At 37.9% G+C, this 27,906-nt stretch overlaps 1 protein-coding gene across 5 annotated transcripts in view; it reads left to right on the forward strand.

Annotated features, from left to right (window-relative positions):
• TOGARAM1 (TOG array regulator of axonemal microtubules 1) overlaps positions 1-27,906 on the forward strand; it is a 112,283-nt gene that overhangs the window by 81,452 nt on the left and 2,925 nt on the right. For 4 of the 5 annotated variants that reach the window (XM_008957131.4, XM_008957132.4, XM_008957133.4 and 1 more), the window contains 7 exons: positions 52-157; positions 1,001-1,236; positions 2,914-3,072; positions 8,787-8,913; positions 10,779-10,897; positions 22,990-23,179; positions 24,836-25,055. In XM_008957131.4, coding sequence (XP_008955379.3) covers positions 52-157; positions 1,001-1,236; positions 2,914-3,072; positions 8,787-8,913; positions 10,779-10,897; positions 22,990-23,179; positions 24,836-25,055 — 1,157 coding nt within the window. The remainder of the gene's footprint in view (positions 1-51; positions 158-1,000; positions 1,237-2,913; positions 3,073-8,786; positions 8,914-10,778; positions 10,898-22,989; positions 23,180-24,835; positions 25,056-27,906) is intronic. The other variant, XM_034937500.3, reaches the window with a different exon arrangement.

Below are 27,906 nucleotides of genomic sequence, written 5' to 3' on the forward strand. Positions count from 1 at the left end.
TCCAGTTGAGTCCCGTTTAACGAATGATCTTGTCATTTCTTTTTCTCATAGGGAGAAGAAAATTGAGGGACTGAATTTTATTAGATGCTTAGCTGCTTTTCATTCTGAGATACTGAACACAAAGTTGCATGAAACAAATTTTGCAGTTGTTCAAGAGGTAAACTTATTTTTCAGATGAGTTAAGGATTGTTAGAATAACAAAGGATAAATATGCTATGTTTATTTGACCTTTAAAATTTTTAAACAACTCTGTACCATATGATATAAAAGGCTTGTATTTAATTAAAGTAGTCCATGTCTTAATTTGCAACATTAAGAGAAACTTAATAGATGTTGATTCTTAGGACAAAAGATAATATATATTAAGATATGGGGTTTTGTTTGTTTGTTTTTGAAACGGAGTCTTGCTCTGTTGCCCAGGCTGGAGTGCAGTGGTGGGATCTCGGGTCACTGCAACCTTCTCCTCCTAGGTTCAAGAGACTCTCCTGCCTCAGTCTCCCGAGTAGCTGGGATTACAGGCACACACCACCACACCTGGCTAATTTTTGTATTTTGAGTAGAGACAGGGTTTGACCATATTGGCCAGGCTGGTCTTGAACTCCTGACCTCAGGTGATCCACCCACCTCGGCCTCCCAAAGTGCTGGGATTATAGGTGTAAGCCACCACGCCCGGTTTAAGATACGTTAGTTGAAGCCAGGAGTTTGAGACCAGTCGGCCCAACATGGCAAAACCCCATTTTGACTAAAAATACAAAAATTAGCCAGGCATGGTGGTGTGCATCTGTAATCCTAGCTACTCAGGTGGCTGAGGCATGAGAATTGCTTGGACCTGGGAGGCAGAGGTTACAGTGAGCCGAAATCATGCTACTGCACTCCAGCCTGGTCGACAGAGCGAGACCCTAACTCAAAAAAAAAAAAATTGTAAAATTCCTTTGCAAGTTATTATTAGTGATTTTCTTGCAGAATATCAGCAAAATGTACATTTTGAATTTTTTTTTAGGTGAAAAATTTACGTTCTGGAGTTTCTCGTGCTGCTGTGGTCTGTTTAAGTGATCTTTTCACTTATTTGAAAAAGAGCATGGATCAAGAGCTAGATACCACAGTAAAAGTTTTGTTGCACAAGGCTGGTGAATCAAATACATTTATAAGAGAAGATGTTGACAAAGCATTGAGAGCTATGGTTAATAATGTAACTCCTGCACGTGCAGTTGTTTCTCTTATCAATGGTGGACAAAGGTAATGTTCAAAATAACCTTGAAATGTCTTTAAACAAAAAATGAAATGTTGCAATCGGGAGTGTAGAAAAGAAACAAGCAAATCTTAGTAGTATATCAGTCAAAAAACATTTATTAAAAAGTTCCTATGAGATAAACATTATACTACATGCCGAATATGAAAAGAATAATTTTTTATTATTTTTCTCATAGAATATGTATACTTCTTTTGTCCCTCGGGCACCTTGCAAAATGTCTGCCACACAAAATCATCTAGGCAATTTGGCTTTAGGAGACTTACAATTATTATTTTTTTATTAATTTTTATTTCAATAGCTTTTGGGGTACAAGTGGTTTTTTGTTACATGGGTGAATTGTATAATAGTGAATTCTGAGCTTTTTGTGCACCCATCACTTGAGTAGTGAACATTGTACCTAATGTGTAGTTTTTATCCCTCACCCCCCTCCTGCTCTCCTTCTTTCTCTAAAGTTCATTATATAAAGTTCATTGTATATATCACCCTGTATGACTTTGCATACTCATAACTTAGCTGCCACTTATAGGTGAGAACATATGGTTTTTGGTGTTTCACTCCACTATTAGAATAATGGCCTCCAGCTCTATCCAAGTTTGCTGCAAAAGACACTATTTAATTCATTTTAATGGCAGAGTAGTATTCCATGGTGTGTGTGTATATATATATATATGTGTATGTGTGTGTATATATATGTGTATATATACACATATATACACATATATATGTGTGTATATATACACATATATACACATATATATGTGTATATATACACATATATACACATATATATGTGTATATATACACATATATACACATATATATGTGTATATATACACATATGTATATATATACACATATGTATATATATATACACATATATATAAAAAACATTTTCTTTATCCACTGATTAGTCAATGGGCACTTAGGTTGGTTCCACATCTTTGTAATTTTGAATTTTGTTGCTATAAACATACATGTGCAAGTATCTTTTTCACATAATGACTTTTCATTTGGGTAGATTCCAAGTAGTAGGATTGCTAGATCAAATGGTAGATCTACTTTTAGCTCAATAAAAGTTATTGTAATAACGTTACCCTATTGTTATTCCAATAATGTTATTTACATTCATAGATCTATAACTAAATGTCAGTTTTGTTTTGCTTTTAACTTTTGGGGAAGGGATAAGTAATGCAAATAATTTGACATTTTAGACTCACAGGATGATTTTTGAGGAGCTGTTAAATCATTTAACTTTAAGATAGATCTTTAGCCTCACGTGGTGGCTCATACCTGTAATCCCAGCACTTTGGGAGGCCAAGGTGAGAAGATCCCTTGAGTCCAGGAGTTCGAGAACAGCCTGGGCAACATAGTAAGACCTCGTCTGTACTAAAAATAAAATCAAATTACCTGGGTGTGGTGGCACATGCCTGTGGCCTCAGCTACTTGGGAGGCTAAGGCAGGAGGATCACTTGAACCCAGGAGGTCAAAGCTGCAGTAAGCCATGATTGCATCACTGCATTCCAGCCTCAGTGACAGAGCAAGACCCTGTCCCAAAAAACAAAACCAAAATACAAACAAACAAAAACAACCCATAGATCCATAGATCTTTGGAGAATAGTTTATATAACAACTCTGTTTTAATTGATCATGTCTCCTTGTAGCCATTTACACATTGCTGTAAGAAGGTGTACAGCCCAGCATTTATCAGATGTATTGGAATTTATGGAACCAGAACGTATTTTATCTGCAGCAAAGGATATGGCTGAACGCATATTACCAGCTGCTGCTAAGTTTGCTCAAGACAGTTCACAAGAAACCAGGTGAATATCTGCTAATGTTTGCTAAATCTATTATTAATAAGGGCTTAAAAGTAGGAAAAGAAAGAAAGTTTAAAGAAGAATGAACATTTTCTAAATGGAGAAGTGGGGTCCCAGGGATTGGTGCTGGGGGATGGTCTTATTTAACCAGTTTGTAAATATTCTTGAGGGAGTGCACAGTGAATTCTCCAAATTTACAGATGACACTACATACTTCTGGGTAGTGAGATGCCAAGTCACAGGGATGAACTTCATGAAAACGGCACAAGACTGTGTGAGTGGGCAGAAAAGTGGCAGAAGAACTTCATTATGGGCAAATGTAAGGTAATGCATTTAGGGGAAAATGATATATTTTCCAAGCAATCAGGTAAAATAAGGAAATAGGTACACATGAAAAATACAGGAATAAGGCGGGTCGTGGTGGCTCACGCCTGTAATCCCAGCACTTTGGGAGGCTGAGGCAGGTGGATCACGAGATCAGGAGTTCGAGACAAGCCTGGCCAACATGGTGAAACCCCGTCTCTACTAAAAATACAATAAAATTAGCCGGGCATGGTGGCAGGCGCCTGTAATCTCAGCTACTCTGGAGGCTGAGGCAGGAGAATCGCTTGAACCCGGGAGGCAGAGGTTGCAGTGAGCCGAGATTGCGCCATTGCACTCCAGCCTGGGTGACAGAGCGAGACTCTGTCTCAAAAAAAAAAAAAGAAAGAAAAATACAGGAATAATGCATAACAATATATTATCCTACAAAACATGAGATATCTGCAGTGTGAAAACTACACAAATTTCTGATGCTTTTACTGGAAAAACAATTTTATGAAGTTTAAGAACAGTCAGAGAAAAACAACACAATAATTAAGATGTGGATGATATAATGGCTGTGGTGGTGACAGAAATTTTGGATGTAGTCAGATGCTTATGTTAAATTTCTAGTCCCCGTCATTGTTTGTCCTTAAGCAAGTTACTTAATTTCTGTTAGTTTCTGTTTCCTTGTCTATAAAATTAGGAAGGGTGGACTAGGTGACCAGTAATGTCCCATATAAAATCTAAAATTTTTATAGTAATGATATATGGCCGGGTGCGGTGGCTCACACCTGTAATCCCAGCACTTTGGGAGGTGGAGGCAGGTAGATCACCTGAGGTCAGGAGTTTGAGACCAGCCTGCGAACATGGTTAAAACCCCGCCTCTACTCAAAATATAAAAATTAGCCAGGCATGGTGGCACATGCCTGTAATCCCAGCTACCTAGGAGGCTGAAGCAGGAGAATCACACCAACCTGGGAGGCAGAGGTTGCAGTGAGCTGAGATTGTGCCACTGCACTCCAGCCTGAGAAACAGAGCGAGACTCCATCTCAAAAAAAAAAAAAAAAAAAACGGCTGGTTGTGGTGGCTTACACCTGTAATCCCAGCACTTTGGGAGGCTGAGGCGGGCGGCTCACAAGATCAAGAGATTGAGACCATTCTGGCCAACATGGTGAAACCCCATCTCTACTAAAAATACAAAAATTAGCCGGGCATGGCGGCATGCGCCTGTAGTTCCAGCTACTCGGGAGGCTGAGGCAGGAGAATCTCTTCAGCCACTGCACTCCAGCCTAGAGACAGAGCAAGACTCCATCTCAAAAAAAAAAAAAAAAAAGGATAATTTTTTAAAAGAATCTGAGTCATAAAGATTAAAGTAAAGAAGTATATAAAATGTTTATTATTTTAAGACAAAGATGTTCATTACTTTAGGTATCTGGAGTTAATATCATGGAACTCATTATATCTAAAGATAATACAGAAACTAAATATATTAGTTTTTCATTGCTGTGTAAAGTTTAACACAAATGTAGGAGCTTAAGGCAACCACATTTTTTGGCTTAGAGTTCTTTAGGTCAGAAGTCTGGCATGGCTCACCTCAGTTCACTGCCTATGGTTTCAGAAGGCCAAAATCAGGGTGATAGCAGTGCTGGGCTTTGCCAAATTCAATTCCTTGTGGTTATAAGACTGAGGTCAGCTGGGCGTGGTGGCTCACACCTATAATCCCAGCACTTTGGGAGTTGGAGGCGGGTGGATCACCTGAGGTCAGGAGTTCAAGACCAGCCTAAACAACATGATGAAACCCCGTCTCTATTAAAAATACAAAAATTAGCTGGGCGTGGTGGCGTGTGCCTATAATCCCAGCTACTCAGGAGGCTGAAGCAGGAGAATTGCTTGAACCTAGGAAGTGGAGGTTGCAGTGAGTCGAGATCACACTATTGCATTCCAACCTGGGTGACAGAGTGAGACAGAGGGTTGACTCAGGCCAGAACATCCGCCCAGTAGGTTGACAGCAAATGGTCAATGGGTAAGTAGCCCAGGACAGAGACAAACTTCTCAAAAAAAAAAAGACTGAGGTCTGCATTTCCTTGCTGGCTGTCAGTGAGGGTCCTTGCTCAGCTCCTTAACACCACTCACATTTCTTTGCATGCAACCCTCCTCTGTTTTTAAGCCAGCAATAACATGTTGAGCTCCCCTTCATAGGATCTTTCAGACTTCCTCTTTTTGTACCAGTCACAGAAAGCGCTCTGCTTTTTTTTTTTGGAGACAGAGTCTTGCTCTGTCACCCAGGTTGAAGTGCAGTGGCGCCATCTCGGCTCACTGCAAGCTCCGCCTTCCGGGTTCAAGCGATTCTGCCTCAGCCTCCTGAGTAGCTGGGACTACAAGCGCCTGCCACCACACCCGGCTAATTTTTTGTATTTTTGGTAGAGATGGGGTTTCACCGTGTTAGCCAGGATCACCTCGATCTCCTGACCTTGTGATCCACCTGCCTCGGCCTCCCAAAGTGCTGGGATTATAGGTGTGAGCCACCGCACCCGGCCAGAAAGTTCTCTTCTTTTAAGGGCTCATTTGATTAGATTAATTCCACCAGATCATGTCATTACTTTAAGGTTAACTGTGCTATATGATATAACATAATCTTGGGAGTGATATCTTATTATATTCACAAATTTTAGGGATTGGAGCAGGACATCTTTGGGGAACCATTTTAAAGTTCTGCATCTCACGTTAATGTTCAAAAAAATTCAAGAGGGTTAGATCATGATAGGCTAGTTAGGAATAAAAGATGTTCTTTTCTCCCTCTCTATCACCTTGTTAAAAAAAAAAAAAGATTTCTTAATGGCCATCTCATGTGCTTCTTTACTTAACCTTTCCTTGATGGCATAGTAATTCTTTCTAGCCCATTTTGTCATTTCTTAGATTCTTATTTAAAGTTATAAAATTATAAAATGGTTACAATTAATTTTCGAGTTTTGTATTTCTCACATTTTGTGTCCCTGGTCTCTGCTGACTTGTTTGTTTTAGCCTTTCTCATATCATTGGGCCCCCTGTAATAGACCTAGAGTCCTTAACATTCCAGGCTAAACATTAGAATTGCCCTTGGAAATATAACTGATTAGGAGCTACTTATCTGGATATAGACCTTATTCTGGTTGTGGAGAAAGGTAATATTTATTCTCTGACATCACTTCTCTTCCTGCAATTTCATTACATTTGAAGGGGTCACGTTGAGATATGTGATCTTTTTCTTTTTGGAGACAGGGTCTTGCTCTTTAGCCCAGGCTGGAGTACAGTGGTATAATCTCGGCTCACTGCTACCTCCACCTCCTGAGCTCAAGTGATCCTCCCACCTCAGCCTCCCGAGTAGCTGGGACTACAGGCATGTGTCACCATGCCTGGCTAAGTTTTGTATTTTTTGTAGAGATGGGGTGTTGCCATGTTGCTGAAGCTGGTCTTGAACTCTTGGGCTCAAGCAGTCCACCTACCTTGTCCTCTCAAAGTGCTGGGATTATAGGTGTGAGCCACTGCGCCTGGTCAAGACGGGTGGTCTTAAGATCATCCTGTATCCCCCCAATCCACAAAACCCACAAAAGCCTGCCTTTTTCTCGTTCCTTTTTTTTCCCCCAAGACTCTGTCACCCAGGCTAGAGGGCAGTGGTGCAATCTCAGTTCACTGCAACCTCCACCTCCCAGGTTCAAGCGATTCTCATGCCTCAGCCTCCTAAGTTGCTGGGATTACAGGCATGTGCCACCATGCTTGGCTGATTTTTGTATTTTTAGTAGACACGGGGTTTCACCATGTTGGCCAGGCTAGTCTCTAACTCCTGGCCTCAGGTGATCCACCTGCCTTGGCCTCCCAAAGTGCTGGGATTACAGGTGTGAGCCACCACGCCCAGCCTCTTCTCTGGTTCTTTTTGTGCCATATATTCCAAGTTGTGAGTAAAAGTGTAACTGTGATTTATTTTAGGGCCCGGCCTCATTGAAGATGAATAGTGTGGTACTATTTTGAAGTAGTATAAGACATCTGTGTGCTAAAATATCTCCAGTATGCACTTCCATGATATCTGAATTTCCACCATTAGAATCATTGGGCTTAAAGTATTATGCTAAGATGATTATTTTATAATTCATATAAATAAGAAAACCTAGTTTTTGAGATTATTACCTGTATTAACATATCAGTCACAATTTTATCAACTAACCTTGGGTGTATTTTAGGTAGTAAAGAATAGGATTCTGAAGAATCAGAACCCTGGTAAGTTTTGGCTAGGGAAAAACAGAGAATGAGAAATACAGGACCTAGGGAGGGTTGACTCAGGCCAGAACATCTGGCCCTTAGGTGGACAGCAAATGGTCAATGGGCAAGGAGCCCAGGATGGAGGAAAACTTCACAATTCTCCCAAATGCCAGCATTGATATGGACCTTGGGGTGCCTGAAAAATAGAATCAAAGCTTTTGTCTCTCCATCTGGCACATGGCAGAAGGATTTGAAGACAGTGACTTTAAACGGGGATTATGGGAGCATCCCAACAGATGCTTTTTTTTTTTTTTTTTTTTTTTGAGACGCAGTCTCACTCTGTTGTCCAGGCTGGAGTGCAATGGTGTGATCTCGGCTCACTGCAACCTCCACCTCCTGGATTCAAATGATTTTCCTGCCTCAGTCTCCTGAATAGCTGGGATTACCTGAGCACGCCAACACATCCGGCTAATTTTTGTATTTTTTTAGGAGAGACGGGGTTTCATCATGTTGGCCAGGCTGATCTCGAACTCCTGACCTTGTGATCCACCTGCCTTGGCCTCCCAAAGTGCTGGCATTACAGGCGTGAGCCACTGTACCTGGCCACAGATGCTTCTTAACTTACAATGAGGTTATATCCCAATAAACCCATCATGAATAGGAATTATCATAAGCCAAAAGTGCATTTAAACACCTAACCTACCAAACATCATAACGTAGCCAAGCCTTACCTTAAACATACTGAGAACACTTACATTAGCCTACGCTTGGACAGAATCATCTGGCAACACAGTACATTGTAGAGTATGGTGATCATATGGCTGAGTGCGAGCTGTGGCTCGCTGCTGCTGCCCAGCATCTTAAAAGAGTGTCATACTGCATATGACTAGCCATGGAAAAAGTCAAAATTCAAAGTATGGTTTCCACAGAATCATATCTCTTTCACACTATTATAAAGTTGAAAAATTATAAGTCAAACCGTTCTAAGTCGGAGACCATCTGTACCCTCTAGGGTATCCTATACAGTTAGGATATCTATATTTTCATGGTTATTTAATATAGGGATGGTAATCTTGATGTTTGATAGGTGTTTTTTTTCTATTGAAACAATGCATCTAAGGTCAGAAACTGAGCTTATTAATGTCTAAAAAGTAATATACCTGTTTTTCAAATACTCACAGGTATTATGGTCGAAAGATGCTGTTCTTCATGATGTGTCATCCTAACTTTGAAAAAATGCTTGAAAAGTATGTCCCATCTAAAGATTTGCCATATATTAAGGACTCTGTTAGAAACTTACAGCAAAAGGTATGTGGGAAAAGTTTGTTTTATAAACAGCTTTATAAGCAAAGCTTGTTTTTACATCCAGGTAAAGGATAGGAATAATTATTTATTTGATTATTTCTCTGTTAATCATTTGGACTATTGGACTATATCTGCAATAGCATTTCAACAATTACAATACTAAGTAGACATACATATTGTGAAGCCTTGGAAGTAAATGTTTATTGCACAGAAGCTTGGTGTTTGCTAGAATATAGTTTGGCTTATTGGAGTTAACAAGACATGGGTTTGAATTGCAGCTCTAACAGTTAGCAACTGTGTAACTTACACATGCCTCTTCATTTCTCTAACTAGAATTCTCACTTTATAAAATGAGGATAATAATGTTTACCATGTTTAGTCCCTGCTTTATTTACCTTGCATGTCCCACTATTAGAGCTATTACCACACTGCAGAACATTTTTAGGGAGCTCCTTGAGGGTAAGTGCAATGTCTTTTTTTTTTTTTTCTTCTTTCTTTTGAGACAGAGTCTTGCTGTGCCACCAGGCTAGAGTGCAGTGGTGTGATCTCGGCTCACTACAACCTCCACCTCTTGGGTTCAAGCGATTCTCCTGCCTCAGCCTCTCGAGTAGCTGGGATTACAGGCGCCCACCACCACGCCCAACTAATTTTTTGTATTTTTTAGTAGAGACGGGGTTTCACCATGTTGGCCAGGCTTGTCTTGAACTCCTGACCTCAGGTGATCCGCCTGACTCGGCCTCCCAAAGTGCTGGGATTACAGGCGAGAGCCAATGCGCCCAGCCATGCCATGTCTTATTTGTCCTGGTAGATAATGGGAATTCAGTAATGTCTGATAAATGAGTGACTGAGAGAATACCAAGTGAAATAAAATATGAAAAGTAATCTATTTACATATTATTTTAAAAATATGTTTAATTTAATAAAGTAAAATTTTTCTATTGTAATTTATGTCATTTCTCTCTGATGACCTTGGGATAAGGACTCACTTGTGAAGGAATAATATTACAAAAATAATGTAGCAATAGACATTTTAGAGCATTTTTTTCTGCCCGTTGAGCCTGAAGGTTTCAGCTTAGTTCATATCAGAACTTATTAATATAACCATGCAAAAAAAAATAATCTGACTAAAATGAAGCAGATTGCATCTGTGAGTCTTTCCAGTACAGGAAAAGTTTTAAGTAGTTCTCATCAAAATGTTTATTCTCACACTCCTAATGTTGCATAGGAACAACAGTGTTCAGTGTTTATGGACTGTGTTCATATATTCTACATAGATTTTAAGCTTTAAGAAGAGTAGTTACGAAATACAGCATATTATTATTTTTTTTTTTTTTTGAAACAGAGTCATGCTCTGTCGCTCAGGCTGGAGTGCAGTGGCACGATCTTAGCTCACTGCAACCTCTGCCTCTGGGTTCAAGGAATTCTCCTGCCTCAGCCTCCCAAATAGCTAGGATTACACCACCATGCCCAGCTAGTTTTTGTGCTTTTAGTTGAGACAGGGTTTCCCCATGTTGGCCAGGCTGGTATCAAACTCCTGACCTCAGATGATCCACCTGCCTCAGCCTCCCAAAGTGCTGGGATTACAGGTGTGAGCCACCACACCCAGCCCAAAATACAGCATATTAATTTTTAGTTTTTAACTCGTTTTTACAAGTCAATATATATTTTCCCATTAGTCACGTATTTTGTTAATTTACTGCTAACTACAAGGTGTTTTATGTATCTCATACTCTTTAAAGCATATCAGGTTATTAAAATACTTTCCATCTTAAAAAATCAATGATGCCTACTTTGAAAATTACATTGTGTAAATTATTTCACTAGTAGTTTTAAAATTCGTATTATACTAGTTTTATATTTACTTGCAGGGTTTGGGGGAGATACCATTAGATACTCCTTCAGCAAAAGGAAGACGATCTCATACTGGCAGTGTTGGAAATACAAGATCATCATCTGTTTCTAGAGATGCTTTCAATTCAGCTGAAAGGTAAGATGATGTAATAGTCCTCATCAGAGAAATTACTCCCTTGTGATAGTAGTCTCATTTGGATGTTTTCATAAACTACCCCAGGGGTATTTGCCAAAATTTAATGGAGTTTTAAAAGTTTGCTTAGGATCCAGAAAGTCTGAGGTAATTAGATTTAATAAGGCAATTATATATTTACAGCAACTTGCTTTTATTTGCACTGGACATTAGCAATGCTTTAGTGTTATTGAACTTGTCGATGTTAGGCCTATTTTGGACAACTCTAATTAATTTTTAAAAAATTTATAGCCTTTATTTTTCCCCCGATTGTAAAGTAATACATAATTATGGTTAAAGGGGAAAAAAAACCTTTAGAAAATGAAAGCATTACAAGGATTTGGAAGGCCAGAAGTGGTGGCTTACACCTGTAATCCAAGCACTTTGGGAGGCTGAGGCAGGCAGAATTGTTTGAGCTCAGGAGTTCGAGATCAGCCTGGGCAACATGGCAAAACCCTATCTCTACCAAAAAAATACAAAAATTAGCCGGGCCTGGTGGTTTTTGTTACCTGTGATTTTGAGGTCTTAGTCATGAATTATTTACATAGACCAATGTCCAGAAGAGTACTGCCTAGATTTTCTTCTTGTATTTTTATAAATGTAGGTCCCAAATTTAAGTCTTTAATCCATTTAGTTGATTTTTATATAAGGTGAGAGATACTGTTTCATTCTGCATATGGCAATCTAATTTTTTCAGCATCATTTATTGAAAAGAGTGCTCTTTCCTCCATGTATGTTCTTGTCAGCTTTGTCAAAGATCAGTTGGTTGTAGATATGTGGCTTTATTTCTGGGTTCTCTATTCTGTTCCATTAATGTATGTATCTGTTTTTAGACCAGTACCATGTTGTTTGGGTTTTATAGCCTTATCGTGCAATTTGAAGCCAGGTAATGTGATGCCTCTAGCATTGTTGGTTTTGCTTAAGGTTGCTTTGGCTGGCTGGGCGCCATGGCTCACACCTGTAATCCCAGCACTTTGGGATGCTGAGGCGGGTGGATCACGAGGTCAGGAGTTCAAGACCAGCCTGGCCAACGTAGTGAAACCCCGTCTCTAGTAAAACTACAAAAAATTAGCCGGGCATGGTGGAGGGTGCCTGTAATCCCAGCTACTTGGGAGGCTGAGGCAGGAGAATTGCTTGAATCCAGGAGGCGGAGGTTGCAGTGAGCTGAGATCACGCCATTGGATTCCAGCCTGGGCAGAGTGAGACTCCATCTCAAAAAAAAAAAAAAAAAAAAAAAAAAGATTGCTTTGGCTACTTGGGCTCTTTTTTTTTTTTTTTCTTCCAAAAAAAGGTTCAGTGAGCCACGAATTTTAGGATTGTTTTTTCTAAGTCTGTGATAAATGATATTGGTATTTTGATAGGGATTGCATTCAGACTGTAGACTGCTTTTGGCAGTATGGTCGTTTTAATTATTCTGATCCATGAACCTGGGATGTTTTTCCATTTGTTTGTGTCATCTACAACTTTTGTCAGCGTTTTTTAGTTTTCCTTGTAGAGATCTTTTACCTCCTTGGTTAAAAATATACTCCTAGGTATTTTATTTCTTTTTTAGTTATTATAAGTGGGATTGCCTTCTTGATTTGTTTCTCAGCTTACTCCTTATTGGTATATAGAAATGCTATTGATTTTTTTAAGTTGATTTTGTATCTTGACATTTTACTGAATTCGCTTATCAAATCTAAGTCTTTTGGTGGAGTCTTTGGGGTTTTCTAGATATAAGATCATATCATCAGCAAACAGGGATAATTTGACTTTTGCAGTTGGGTGCCTTTTATTTTTTTCTCTTGCATGATTACTTTATCTAGGACTTATAGTACTGTGTTGAATAGAAGTGGTGAAAGTGGGCATCTTTGACTTTTTCCAGTTCTTGGAATGCTTTCAGCTTTTTCCTGTTTAGTATGATGTTGGCTGTGGGTTTATTGTATATGGCCTTTATTATGTTGAGGTATGTTCCTTCTGTGCCTATTTTGTTGAGGATTTTTATCATGAAGTGATGATGAATTTTATCAAATGCTTTTTCTGCTTCCTTTGAGATAATCATATGGTTTTTGTCCTTAGCTATGTTTGTGTGATGTATCATATTTTTTTAATTCCATGTGTTAAACCATCCTTGCATCCCTGGTATAAAACCCAATTGATCCTGATATTTTATCTTGTTGACGTGCTGTTGTTGCTAGTATTTTGTTGAGGATTTTTACATCTATATTTTTAGGGGATGTTAGTCTGTAGCTTTCGTCTTTTGTTGTGTCTTTGCCTTGTTTTGGTATCAGGGTGATATTGGCCTCATAGAATAATTTAGGGCAGATTCCCCCTCTGCAATTTTTGGAAAGTTTCAGGATGATTGGTATAAGTTTTTGTTTTATTTATTTATTTATTTATTTATTTATTTGTTTGTTTGTTTATTGTACATTTGGTAGAATTCGACTGTGAACCCATCTTGTCCTGTGGGGTATTTTTGCTTACTGATTCATTCTCACTACTCACTGGTCTGTTCAGGATTTCTGTTTCTTCCTAGTTCAATCTTGGGAGGTTGTATGTTTCCAGGAATTGAAATGTAGTTGCTCATAATAGTCTCTGATGATCCCTTGTTTATTCTGTCGAATCAGTCCTAATGTCTCCTTTCTGATTTTGTTTATTTGGATCTTCTGTCTTAAGCTAGCTAGCAATTTATTAATTTTATCTTTTTGAAGAACCACTGATGAATCTTGGGGGGTATGGGGGTTATTTCATTTAGTTCTCATCTGATCTTTGTTACTTATTTTGTTTGGCTAACCTTGGGGGTTTGTTTTATTATGGTTTTTCTAGTTCCTTGAAGTGTGATGTTAAGTTGTGATCTTTTTACTTTTTTGTTGTTTATTTTTTTTTATAGAGACAGGGTCTCACTCTGTTGCCTAGGGTGAAGTGTAGTGGCATCATCATAGCCCACTGCAGCCTCAAATTCTTGGGTTCAAGCAATCCTCCTGCCTCAGCCTCACGAAGTACTTTCTACTTTTTCATGTAGGCATTTAATGCTATAAATTTCCCTCTTAACACTGCTTTTGCTGTATCCCACAGGTTTCGGTATTTTATGTTTCCCTTTTCATTTACTTCAAAAAATGTTTTAAATTTTTGTCATTGACTCTGTGGTCGTTCAGGAGTATGTTGTTTAATTTCCATGTATTTGTATAGTTCCTAAATTTCATCTTGGTATTGATTTCTAGTTTTATTCTGTTGTGCTCTAAGAAGATACTTGATTTGATTTTAGTTTTTAAAAATTTGTTGGGACTTATTATGTGACCTAATATATGGTCTGTGTTGAAGAATGTTCCATGTGCTGATGAGAAAGATGTATATTCTGCAGTTTTGGGGTCAAATGTTCTGTAAATGTTTGTTAAGTCCATTTGGTCTAAAGTCCAATTTAAGTTCAGTGTTTCTTTGTTAATTTTCTGTCTCAATAATCTGCCTAGTACTGTGAGTGGAATGTTGAAGTCCACACTCAAAACAGGATTGTTTTGCTGTCTCTTTCTTTAGGTCTAGTAAATATTTGTTTTATGAATCTGGGTGATCCAGTGTTGGGTGCATATATATTTGGGATTGTTATAGCTTCTTGCTGAATTCATCCCTTATCATTATCATCCCTTCTTTGTCTTTTTTTTACTGTTTTTGATTTGAAGGTTGTGTTATCTGATGTAAACATAGCTACACCTGATCACTTTTGGCTTCCATTTATGTAGAGTATCTTTTTTTTTTTTTTTCTGAGACAGTGTCTCACACAATTGCCCAAGCTGGAGTGCAATGGCACGATCTCAGTTCACTGCAACCTCCCCCTCCCAGGTTCAAGGGATTCTCCTGCCTCAGCATCCCTAGTAGCTGGGACTATAGGCACACACCATCATGCCCGGCTAATTTTTGTACTTTTAGTAGAGACGGGGTTTCACTATGTTGGCCAGGCTGGTCTTAAACTCCTGACCTCATGATCCATCTGCGTTGGCCTCCCAAAGTGCTTGGATTACAGGCGTGAGCCACCATGCCCAGCCTAGAATATCTTTTTCTACCCCTTTAATTTTAGTCTATGTGTCTTTTCAGCTAGAGTGAGTTTTTTATAAGCAGCATATAGTTGGATCATGTTTTTTATCCAGTTTGCCAATCTGTAACTTTTAAGTAGAGCATTTAATCCATTTGCATTCAAGGTTAATACTGATATGTGAGATTTTGTTCCTGTCATATTGTTAAGTGTTATCTCCCTGTTTTATAAATTATTTGTTTCTTTCTTTTTCTCTGTTTGTTTTTGTGGTTTGGTGGAATTTTGTCATGTTGCCATTTGATTCCTTTCTCTTCCTCCTTTATATGATTGCTTTATATGACCTATGAGTTTTATACTTTCTTATGTTCTTATGATAGCAAATATCGACCTTTGTTTCCATGTTTAGGGCCCATTTGGGTATTTCTTATAGGGCCAGTATAGTGATGACAAAGTCTATTAACATTTGCTTATTTCAAAATTATTACTATGACCTCTTTGTTCTGTTTTTAAATATATTTTATTTTTATTTTATTTTACTTCATTTTGAGACAAGGTCTGGAGTGCAGTGGTGTGATCACATCTCACCACAGCCTCGACCTCCTGGGTTCAAGCAATCCTGTTTTAGCCACTGGAGTACCTGGGACCACAGGTGCACACCACCATGCCTGGCTAATATGTTGCCCAGGATGGACTCAAACTCCTGGGCTTCAGGGATCCTCCCACGTTAGCTTTCCAAACTGCTGAGATTACAAGCATGAGCCACCACATCTGGCTTTAAATATATTTTAAACACTATTGGCTGGGTGCAGTGGTATGCACCTGTAATCCTAGCACTTTGGGAGGCTGAGGTGGATGGATTGCCTGAGCTCAGAAGTTCAAGACCAGCCTAGGCAACATGGAGAAACCCCGTTTCTACTAAAAATACAAAATATTAGCTGGACGTGATGGCGCACGCCTGTAATCCCAGCTACTCGGGAGGCTGAGGCAAGGAGAATCCTTTGAACCCAGGAGGCAGAGGCGGAAGTTGCAGTGAGCTGAGATTGCTCCATTGCACTCCAACCTGGGCGACAGAGCGAGACTGTCTCAAAAAAACAAAACAAAACAAAACAAAAAACAAACACTATTGAAAAATTATACGAATACATCATATTCATAGTATACATAGGTATCTCTCATATTTTCTGTATTTGTTTATCTTTGAAATATTTCATAAACTAATGACATAAAAAATAAAGATGTATGTGAAAATATATGCTTTGGGACCTTGATATTTTAAGTACAGCCCACAAAACAGCCACATTGACATCACCTAGGAGCTTTTTAGAAATGCAATTTTTTTTTTTTTTTTGAGATGGAGTCTCGCTCTGTCGCCCAGGCTGGAGTGCAGTGGCGTGATCTCGGCTCACTGCAAGCTCCGCCTCCCAGGTTCATGCCATTCGCCTTTCCCAGCCTCCCGAGTAGCTGGAACTACAGGCACCCGCCACCACAACCAGCTAATTTTTTTTTTTTGTATTTTTAGTAGAGACGGGGTTTCACCGTGTAAGCCAGGATGGTCTCGATCTCCTGACCTTGTGATCTGCCCATCTCAGCCTCCCAAAGTGCTGGGATTACAGGCATGAGACACTGCACCTGGCCTTTTTTTTTTTTTTTTTGAGATGGAGTCTTACTCTGTCACCCAGACTGGAGTGCAGTGGCAGGATCTTGGCTCACTGCAACCTCCGCCTTTTGGGTTCCAGTGATTCTCCTGCCTTGGCCTCCTAAGTAGCCGGGACTACAGGCGTGTGCCACCACACCCCGCTAATTTTTGTATTTTTAGTAGAGACAGGATTTCACCATGTTGGCCAGACTGGTCTTGAACCCCTGACCTCAGGTGATCCACCCACCTTGGCCTCCAGAAGTGCTAGGATTACAGACATGAGCCACCACACCCAGCCAGAAATGCAAAATGTTATTCTCCTTCCAGACCTACTAAATAAGAATTGGTAATTTTTCTACCTTGATATTATATAATCTCATAAGATCCTGGATCAGATATCTTGGTCAAAAAATGTTTTTTGGAACCCATTAAAAAATGCTTTCTTAACATCTATTCAGAGCATACTGTGTGGGAGGCCTTTTCTAAACACTTAAGTTATTTCATAGATATTTCTCAAGTTGGGTTTATCTGATATTTTCTCACAATTAAAAGAAGTTATGCAAGAACACCACAGAAGTGATGTTGTACCCTTCTCACTGTATTACATCACAAGGTACATGATGTTGTTATGTCTTACTACTGATAACTTTGATCATTAGCTTATGGTGGTTTCTGCTAGGCACTGTACTATTTTTCCATTTATAGTTAATAGATATCTTTGGAAACTTTGAGACTGTGTAAATATCCTATTTCTCATCATACATATGCCCACTAATTTTATCCACCACTGAGAGATTTTGCCTACAGCAATTAGTACATGGTTTTTTGCCTAATAATGATCTATTTTCTTGATTTCTTCTATATTCATTGGTTGATTTTTTTCTTTACAGAAAAACTGTTCCATTTCCTTCATATGTTTATTTATGCAAATATTCATTTATATTCGTGAAGACTAATGGATTTCTATTTTATTCTGTGGGGTATAATCAATCGAATACTGCCATTATTTCCCTCTTCAAATGGTTCTAGCTTTAGGAGCTCCCTCGGGTTGGCTGCTGTGCTTTTACAACATGCCCCATCCATTTACTTTCTGTCAGCAAATGATTCTCCAGGATCTTCTTGTATTTCATTTCCTCCTTTCAAATCTGTATGCATCTAATTTATTTTTCCTACCTTAATATTGTACTGGTTAGAATATCAAATATAATGTTAAATAGAAGTAATAACAGACATCTTTACCTTATTCCTGATCTTTGGGACAAAATGTTTAGCATTTCACCACTGTGTATGATATTAGCTGTAGGTTTCATAGAAAGCTCTTTATCAAATTAATGAAGTTTCCTTCTAGTTTGTGAGTTTTTAATCATGAATGAGTATTGAATTTTTCTCAAATGCCCTTCCAGCATCTATTAAGATAATTATATTTTTTGTTTATTTTGTTACTATTGTGAATTATGTTATTAAAAATGATAACTTGTATTCCTTGGATTAACCCCACTTGGTGATGATGATGTGTCATATTTTTAATATATTACTGGGTTTTATTTACTAAAATTATTTAAGTATTTTTGTGTCTATAATCATGAGGTCTTTAGTTTCCTTGTCTTAGAATGTCTTTGGATTTGGTATTGGGATAATGCTGAATAATCCCTTGTGGTTTCTTCTTTAATACAGGTGCTATTTAGAAGTGTGTTTAATTTTCAAATATTTGGAGATTTTCTAAATATCGTTTTGTTAATGATTTTAAATTTAGTTCTGCTCTGTCATTGAACATGCTCCATAGGATTCTAGTTCTTTTAAACTTCTTGAGACTTGTTTTATGGCCCAGCATGTGTTCTATATTACTGACTATTTTATGTCTACTTGAAAGAATGTACATTCTGCTCTTGTTGAATTTAGTATTCTATAAAATGTCAGTTAGGGTAAGTCGGTTATTATTCAAGTGTTCTATAATCTTACTGGTTTTTTTCTACTTGTTCTGTCAATTGCTGAGATAGGAGTATTGACATCCCCATTGTATTTGTGGATTTATTTATGCTTTCTGTTGTATCACTTTTTGCTTCATGTATTTTGATCCACTGTGATTACGTTTAAATACATTGAGGATAGTTGTGATTTCTGATAAATTGGTCCTTTTGTCATTATTAAGTACCTTTATCGCTGGTAATATTCTTTGTCCTGAAGTCTATGTTAGTAGACTATTTTAGTTTTCTTTTGATAGAAGATTTGCATGGTATGTCTTTCTTTAAATTACAGTGTTACGGAGACGTAATTCACCTACTATGTAATTCATCTATTTAAGACATGCAATTCAATGTTTTTTAGTACACATGGTGTCCAACTTAGGATCGTTCAACTTACGATTTTTCAACCTTACAATGGTGCAAAAGCAGTATGCATTTAGTACAGTAGAAACTGTACTTTGAGTATTCATACAATCATTCTGTTTTTCACTTTCAGTATAATATTCAATAAATTATGCATTATAAAATCGGCTTTGTGGTAGATTATTTGCCCCAGTATAGGATAATGTAAGTATTCTGAACACGTTTAAGGTAGGCTAGACTAAGCTATGATGTTCAGTAGGTTAGATGTATTGAATGCATTTTTGACTTAAAATATTTTCAACATACAGTGGGTTTATTGGGATGTAACTCCATTGCAAATCGAGGAGCATGAGTATATTCATTGAGTTGTGTAACTGCCATCATAATTTTAGAATATTGTTGTCACCTTAAAAGAAATCTCATACTTATTAGCAGTCATGCCCCATTTCTCAACAATCTTCCCTTCCCCAGCCCTAGGCAGTTTGTCTTCTGTTTCTATGGATTTGCTTATTCTGGACATTTCATATAAAGGAAATCATATGATATGTGGTCTTTTGTGACTGGCTTCTTATACTTACGTTTATATTAAGGCTTATCCATTTTTTTTTAATCAAAATGTCAAGGGCTCTTCCATGTTATAGCATTTATCAATACTTCATTCCTTTTTATGGGCAAATACTATTCCATTCATCCGTATATGGATATAGCACACATTGTTTATCCATTCATCAGTTTGGTTTTGTTGTGGACATATGTTTTCAGTTCTCTTGGATGTGTAGGAGTGGAATTGCTGGATCATATGATAACTCTATGTTTAATCTTTTGAAGAACCAGCAGAAAGTTTTTCCAAAGTGCCACCATTTTACATCTCACCAGTAGTGTAAAAGGGTTCAATTTTTTCACATCCTTACCAATACTTGTGATTATTTCAGTGGCTATAAACTAGTATCTCATTTGACAAAGTTTTTTTTTTTTTTTTTTGGAGACAGAGTCTCGCACTGTTGCCCAAGGTGGAGTACAGTGGCGTGATCTCACTGCAACCTCTGCCTCCCAGGTTCAAGCAGTTCTCCTGCCTCAGCCTCCCGAGTAGCTGGGACTATAGGCACGTGCCACCATGTCCAGCTAATTTTTGTATTTTCAGTAGAGACAGGGTTTCACGATGTTGGCCAGGATGGTCTCCATCTCTTGACCTTGTGATCCACCCACCTCGGCCTCCCAAAGTGCTGGGATTACAGGCGTGAGCCACTGGCTTCTGGCCCGACAAAGATTCTTCTGGACCAAACTGTAGACTTGCTTCTCTGAGCCCTATTTTCAATTCGGCCTTGACCTTGGGCCCTGTCCTTGACCTGCCTAACCCAGTCTTAGCAAGGTATCCTGCTAGCTCATCTCTCCTTCCTTTGATATGTTATCACCCTTGATATCTGATCAAGTTCCTCACCCCCACCACCTTTGATGTATAAGTCTTTGGCCTTCCTTTAGCACACATCTTATTAGGCCAGTTTTGCAAGAAACTTCCTACTTTTTAATGTCTCCTCTTAGTAATTTTCTATCCACTGACCCCCACCCCCCACTCTGGTTGTGGGCCATAAATCCCTATCTGTCTTTACTATAGTCAGAGTTAAGAACAGTTGTTCTCCCTTATTGTAGTAGTCATGATCCCTCTTGAATAAAGTCTTTCTTACCATTTTAACAAGGGTGAAAATAATTTTTCTTTAATGCATTGTGGTTTTTGCTTGTATTTCCTGGTATGTCTTCTTAATTAAAAAATATATTTTTTATTAATTTTTAATAAAAAGAGATGGGGTCTTGCTATGTTGCCCAGGCTGGTGTTGACTCCTGGGCTCAAGTAATCCTCCAGCCTCGGTCTTCCAAAGTGCTGGGATTATAGGTGTAAGCCACCATGCCCAGCTTTTGTCTTTTTAAAGAGCATTTTTCTAGGCAGTACGTGACTCAGTCTTGTCTTTTTTGAGGGCAGGGTCTTGCTCTGTCATCCAGGCTGGAGTGCAATGACGTGATCATGGCTCACTGCAGCCTCGACCTCCCAGGGCTCAAGTGTCCTCCCACCTTAGCCTCCCGAGTACCTGGGACTACAAGCCCATGCCACCCCTACCCTGTCACTCAGCTAGTTTTTTGTATTTTTTGTACAGATGAGGTCTCAATTTGTTGCCCAGGTTGGAGTCTTGTCTTATTACCAATGTAACAGTCTCTGCTTTTTAATCAGGGTATTTGACCATTTAGGTTTAAAGTAGTTATTCGCATGGTTGAATTTAAGCCTCTCATTTTGATAGTGTTTTTCTATTTGTCTTATATTTTCTGTTTCTTTTTCTTCTTTTTGTGCTTGGTATAAGATTGATTGAGAGGTAGGGGGTGTGAGTGCGTGTGTGTGCATTTTGGTATTTCATGTATTTCCTTCATTAGCTGTATCTTTTTGTTCCTTTTTTAAAGTGGTTGATCTAGACTTTATAATATTATAATGTGCATCTTTACTGTCTCACAGTATACTTTCAAATAGTATTAGACCACTTTAAGTATAACGTAAGAACCTTACAATATACTTACATTGAGCTTACTTGCAGTGAGCCAAGATCATGCCACTGCACTGCAGCCTGGGTGACAAAGTGAGACTCTTTCTCAAAAATAAATTAAAAATTAAAAAAATAAAATAGATAGAAAGATAGAGTGAGACTCTGCATCTAAAATAGATAGACAGACAGATTGACCAACCAACCTACCTGTCACTTTGCATGACTCTTTAGTTTCAAAAGTATGATCATCTAAACAGGGGTGTCCAATCTTTTGCTTCCCTTGCCACATTGGAAGAAGAATTGTCTTGGCCACACATAAAATACACCAACACTAATGATGGCTGATGAGCTAAAAACAAAAAAACAAAAAAACAAACAAACAAACAAAAAAAACAAAAGAAAAAACATTCACATATACACAAAAATCTCATAATGTTTTAAGAAAATTTATGAATTTGTGTTAGGCTGCATTTAAAGCTGTCCTGGGCCACATGCGACCTGCAGACCATGGGATGGACAAGCTGGATCTACCACATTGAGTTACCCCTTTATAGCCATGAAAAATATTATGCTATGAATACTGTCATTGCCATAATAATTCCTGCTGGTCTCTAGTTTCTCGTTGTCCCATGAGTGTTCTCACGGATACTTTGCAGGAAAGAGTTAACATAACAGGGCCCAAGACTGCTATTCTTAGAAAGGCCTGCTTAGAGAGATTGCCCATTGGTTGACATCTGGGAACTTAGGTTTTGGAAAGATTTCAATTATTCCTCATAAGAGTGGTTCACTTAATCTTCTCTGGAGGATGAGTTTTTTGAAAGAGGTTCAAGGTAATTTATCTAGATCTCAACGGGCAAGGAAGCTGTTCAGAAAAAAGTTAACATTGCAGTCCTGAGACTGCTATCCCTAAAAAAGGCTGCTTGCAAGGTTAGCTCTTCGCTGACATGGGAAACTAGGATTTCAAGAGGACTCCCACTATGCCCTAACTGATAAGATAGTTTACTGCGCCTAAATTGTTTGGGCAAACAATATGGTTTATGGTGGAGGCCTGGTTTCCTTCTGGGAGTCTGGAATTTTGGTATGTCCTAGGCAGACAGTCCCTACATTACCAGCTCCCAGTGAAAACTCTAGACATGAGGCCTCTAATAAGCTTACTTGGTAGACAACATTTCACATATGTTGTCATAACTCATTGTGAAGGAATTGTGTTCTGTGCGACTCTACTGGGAAAGGACTCTTAAAAGCTTAGATCTGGTTTCCTCTGGTCTTTGACTTGTGCACCTGTTCCCTCAGCTGATTTTGTTTGGTATCCTTCTGCTGTAATAAATTTTAGCCATGAGTAAAAGTATAGGCTAACTCTTACGAGTCTTCCTAGCAAATATCCAAATCCAGGGGAGATCCTGGGGACCCCCAAGAGAGATACTGTGGCTATGGGTTAGTCACAGTTTTTTGCATTTTATGCATTTTGGAAAATGAATGCATAATGAGATTTTTAAATTATGTTTGTATAATAGTTTTTATAGGAAAGTACAAATGAAATTACCTTCACCTTTCTTTCACTTTAGAGCTGTAACTGAAGTTCGTGAAGTCACCAGAAAATCAGTCCCTCGTAATTCCTTAGAAAGTGCTGAGTACCTTAAACTCATAACTGGCTTATTAAATGCAAAAGACTTTCGTGATCGTATTAATGGGATTAAGCAGCTTTTATCAGATACAGAAAATAATCAAGACCTTGTTGTTGGAAACATTGTGAAGGTAAGGACTTGTCAAAATTAATTTTAAGGTGGGTATGGTGGCTCACGCCTGTAATCCAAGCACTTTGGGAAGCCAAGGTAGAAGGATCTCTTGAGGCTAGGAGTTCAAAGTTCAAGCCCAGCCTGGGCAACATAGCAAGACCCTGTCTCTACCAAAAAGAAAATAAAAATTTATTTTCATTTGAAATCTATGTCAAATGAAGTTTATCAGTTTAAAACATTGCCCTAAATCTTAGTGTTTTATATACCTTCTCTCTATATCTATATACAAATTACACAAATTTAAAATGGAATGTAACTAATAAATTACTTATATACATATCATATATATATATATAATTCTCAAGTGTTAAAATAAGCTTAGTGAAAAGAATGGATTTTCTAGGTTTTGCTAGGTTAAAAGCATACTAGAACAACTCAAAGTCACTGAAACAAAGTAAGAGGATAGCTATTTATTAGTCTGAATCCTGCCACAAGATGGTAAGCTCCTTGAAACTGCTATATTCTCAGAGCTCTCAGAACCTGGCATCTAGTAAATATATGTTGAATTAATCAATACATATTTTTAAAAAGCAAAGACAGATAAGAGACTTGATATTGCTTTAGAACAGATAATAAAACTTTCCATATGTGGGTTAGAAATCTCTATATACTGGCTCCTGTGTACCTATCTTTAGGAAGACAATAAGCAAAAGAAAGGGAAATATTAATAAATATTCATCATGTCAGTGCATAGATTATTTTTGCTTGATCAGAATTTAGTTCAGTTAATTCTATTAGTAATTTATTAATTAAATTTCATTTTAAATTTGTGTAATGTGCATTATACTTGGCAAACATACCATAAGTACTCTTTACTTCTCATGGTATTGTCTCAGTTTTCTGAAGAAAAGAACCATATTACCATGTCATGGGAGCCAGAAAGTTATATTTTCTGATATCTATTGAGTAAAAATAAATCTCTTGGGAAGATTATTCTTAACATGAAAAATAATAAATAAGTATTAGAAATTATTAGTGAATAGTCTCAGCTCATAGAGTAGCTCTTCACTCACCTGACATGACTAAAGGATTGTTTAGCATTCACTTTATTATATCTTGAGTTTATGAAAGTTAAGGATTCTGAAGAGCAAGGAATTATTGTTAAAAGTTTTCAGGTTAAGAGATAATAATACAAATTTAACTCTGAAATTGCATCTAAAATTTTCATAATAAACCTAAACTGAAACTAGGTTAAATCTCCACAGTAAAACTTACAAGTCTACTTCTAGTGTGAAAAGAGATAAAAACAGAAACTTTTCTAAGTTCTTAGAGTTAGCTAAGCTAACCTCCATCTTCCAGAAAACAAGATGTTTATCATATTTACAGTCAGTCAGTCAGTCATCTGCCTACTGAGCCACATTTTTCGGCCTTTATTAGGATGTCTTTTGGGGTGATTTTTGAGGCCTTCTCTTTTTGTTACAAGAAGATTTGACACTTAGATTTAGTACCCAAATTTTTATAAAGTTCCTGTTATCCAAGTTCAGGCAAAATAGGATGTTGTGTATATATTTAAACTGAGTAAAGTAGGAGAAATATTATGACATGCCAAGATACTTATAAATACAATAGCTATAAAAATCATTTTACTTTAAATAATTTACCAATTTATTTTCAGATTTTTGATGCTTTTAAATCTCGACTTCATGATTCTAATAGTAAAGTAAATCTGGTGGCTCTGGAAACAATGCACAAAATGATTCCTCTACTTAGAGACCACTTATCTCCTATAATCAACATGCTAATTCCAGCAATAGTGGATAACAATCTGAATTCCAAGAATCCAGGCATCTATGCGGCTGCTACAAATGTTGTTCAGGCACTGAGTCAGCATGTAGGTAAGAAATCTTACTTTGGCACTCAAATTATTTTCACTTTCTTTTCATGTTTTCTGATTCCATCCATACTTTTTTTGTAATGCTGAAATCCTAGTTATTCAGTTTTTTAAACTTAATATTATCATAAAACTTTCTATTCTCAATGGTTTTAAAATTATTTTTAGTGATTAAATTCTGTCCCATTAAATTGACTTTCTTTTCCCTTATCTGTGACTTTTATTTCTTTTTCTGCCTCACATCTGCTAACAAAACTAACTCAATACTTCGGCATGAGATGATCCAGAAATAAAATAAAGAAAAAAATATAAAAATAAGAAAATAATAATAAATAAACTAACTCAAAATGGATCGTAGAGTTAAATGTACAACTTAAATGTAAAACTTTTAGAAGATAACATGAGAAAATCTTAGGACTTGGTGAAAAGTTTTACATATGGCACTAAAAGCATGATCCTATAATCTCAACCCTTTGGGGTTGATCTGCCAAGGTGGGCAGATCACCTGAGGTTGGGAGTTCAAGACCATCCTGGCTAATATAGTGAAACCCCGTCTCTACTAAAAATACAAAAATTAGCTGGGTGTGGTGGTGCGTGCCTGTAATCCCAGCTACTCTGGAAGCTGAGGCAGGAGAATCGCTTGAACCCAGGAGGTGGAGGTTGCAGTGAGCCAGGATTGTACCACTGCACTGCAGCCTGGGCAGCAGAGTGAGACTCTGTATCAAAAAATTTTAAAAAATTAAAAAAAAATAGATAAAGAGACAAGCTACAGACTGGGAAAAATATTTTCAAACCGCATATTTGACAAAGAACTCATATCTAGAATATGTAAAGAAATCTCAAAGCTCAACATAAAAAAAACTCAAATAAAAAAATAGACAAAAGACCTGAAAAAATATTTAAACCATGAGGCTATACGGATGGCAAATAAGGGAGGATGTGTGACTGGCCAAATAAGCAAGTGAAAAGATGTTCAACATCACTAGCCATCCGGGAAATGCATAGCAAGTTAAGGCCATGATCACCACACAAGTATTAGAACATCCAAAATAAAAAATAGTGACAATACAAAATGCTGACAAGATTACAGAGAAACTACATCTCATACACAGCTGGTGAGAATGTAAATAAAATGGTACAGCCACTCTAGGTTTGGCAGTTTCTTTAAAATCTAAATATACCATGGAATACTACTTAATAAAAAAGAACAAAATATTAGGAACATGAAACAAATTTGTATAAAAAGATTATTCGGCCAGGCACAGTGGCTCACACCTGTAATTGCAGCACTTTGGGAGGCCGAGGCAGGCAGATCACGAGGTCAGGAGATCGAGACCATCCTGGCTAACATGGTGAAACCCCGTCTCTACTAAAAATACAAAAAATTAGCCGGGTGTGGTGGCAGGTGCCTGTAGTCCCAGCTACTTGGGAGGCTGAGGCAGGAGAATGGCATGAACCCGGGAGGTGGAGCTTGCAGTGAACCAAGATCACGCCACTGCACTTCAGCCTGGATGACAGAGCGAGACTCCATCTCAAAAAAAAGAAAAAAAAGATTATTTGTCATGTCCACGTGGAATTTATCCCAGGGATGCAAGGATGGTTCAACATATGCAAATGGATGGTTCTTAAGTATTTTTCATCAGGTTTACTATAATACCATAAACCTTGAGTGACACCATCAGACCTATATGAAGTGCCACTAGTGATGCTGGAAGTGCTCCCAATAAGCAGGGGAAAGTCATGACATGATAAATTTGAATTGCTTGATATCTGAGTAGCTTGAGGTCTGCAGCTGTGGTTGCTCACCATTTCAGACAGATGACTAATCTTGTAAACGGATGACATAAATTTGCATTATTGACAAATACAATACTGTAAATTTATTTTTCTTCTCCTAATATTTTCTTTTCTCTAGCTTACTTTTTTGTAAGAATACAGTATATAATACATATAACATCCAAAATATGTGTTCATTGACAGTTTATGTTATTGGTAAGGTTTCTGATCAACAGTAAGTTAGTAGTAGTTAAGTTTGGGGAGTGTGAAAAGTTAAACACGAATTTTCAATTGTACAGAGGTTGGCTCCCCTAACCCCTGTGTTGTCCAAGGGTCAATTGTAGTTATTTAAGATGAAACCTTTGGGTGGAAGGTACATAGGACCTGTATATAATCTTTGTAAATTTCTCTGTTTCTATTATTATTTCAAAATTAAAACTTAAGAAAAAAATTCAGTAAATGTAAAAACTGCTTCCCTTTTTCTGTTTTTGTTGTTGTTGTTGTTGTTTTGAGACGGAGTCTCACTCTGTCACCAGGCTGGAGTGCAATGGCATGATCTCAGCTCACTGCAACTTCTGACTCCCTGGTTCAAGCGATTCTCCTGCCTCAGCCTCCCAAGTAGCTGGGATTACAGGCACGCACCACCACGCCCAGCTAATTTTTGTATTTTTAGTAGAGACAGGATTTCACTGTGCTGGCCAGGATGGTCTCAAACTCCTGACCTTGTGATCTGCCCACCTCGGCCTCCCAAAGTTCTGGGATTACAGGCATGAGCCACCACACCCGGCTGCTTTTTCTGTTTTTTGATAAAACTATGTTATCATTTGAAATAAGATGCCTAGGAGATTCAGGCAGTTTTTTTTTTTTTTTTTTTAAATACCACATGATAGCTCCTTTAAAACTGTGTGAGGTATTTTTAGTTCTCATATGCTTTAAGAATATTACTCTGTTAAGATTTTGTTTGGTTTGTTGGTTTTTAGAGACAGAGTGTCACTCTCACCCAGGTTGGGGTGCAGTGGCACAATCATAGCTCACTGCAGCCTCAGACTCCTGGGCTCAAATGATCCTCTCACCTCAGC

This window comes from Pan paniscus, chromosome 15 (assembly GCF_029289425.2).
Source record: "Pan paniscus chromosome 15, NHGRI_mPanPan1-v2.0_pri, whole genome shotgun sequence".
NCBI classification, from domain to species: Eukaryota; Metazoa; Chordata; class Mammalia; order Primates; family Hominidae; genus Pan; species Pan paniscus.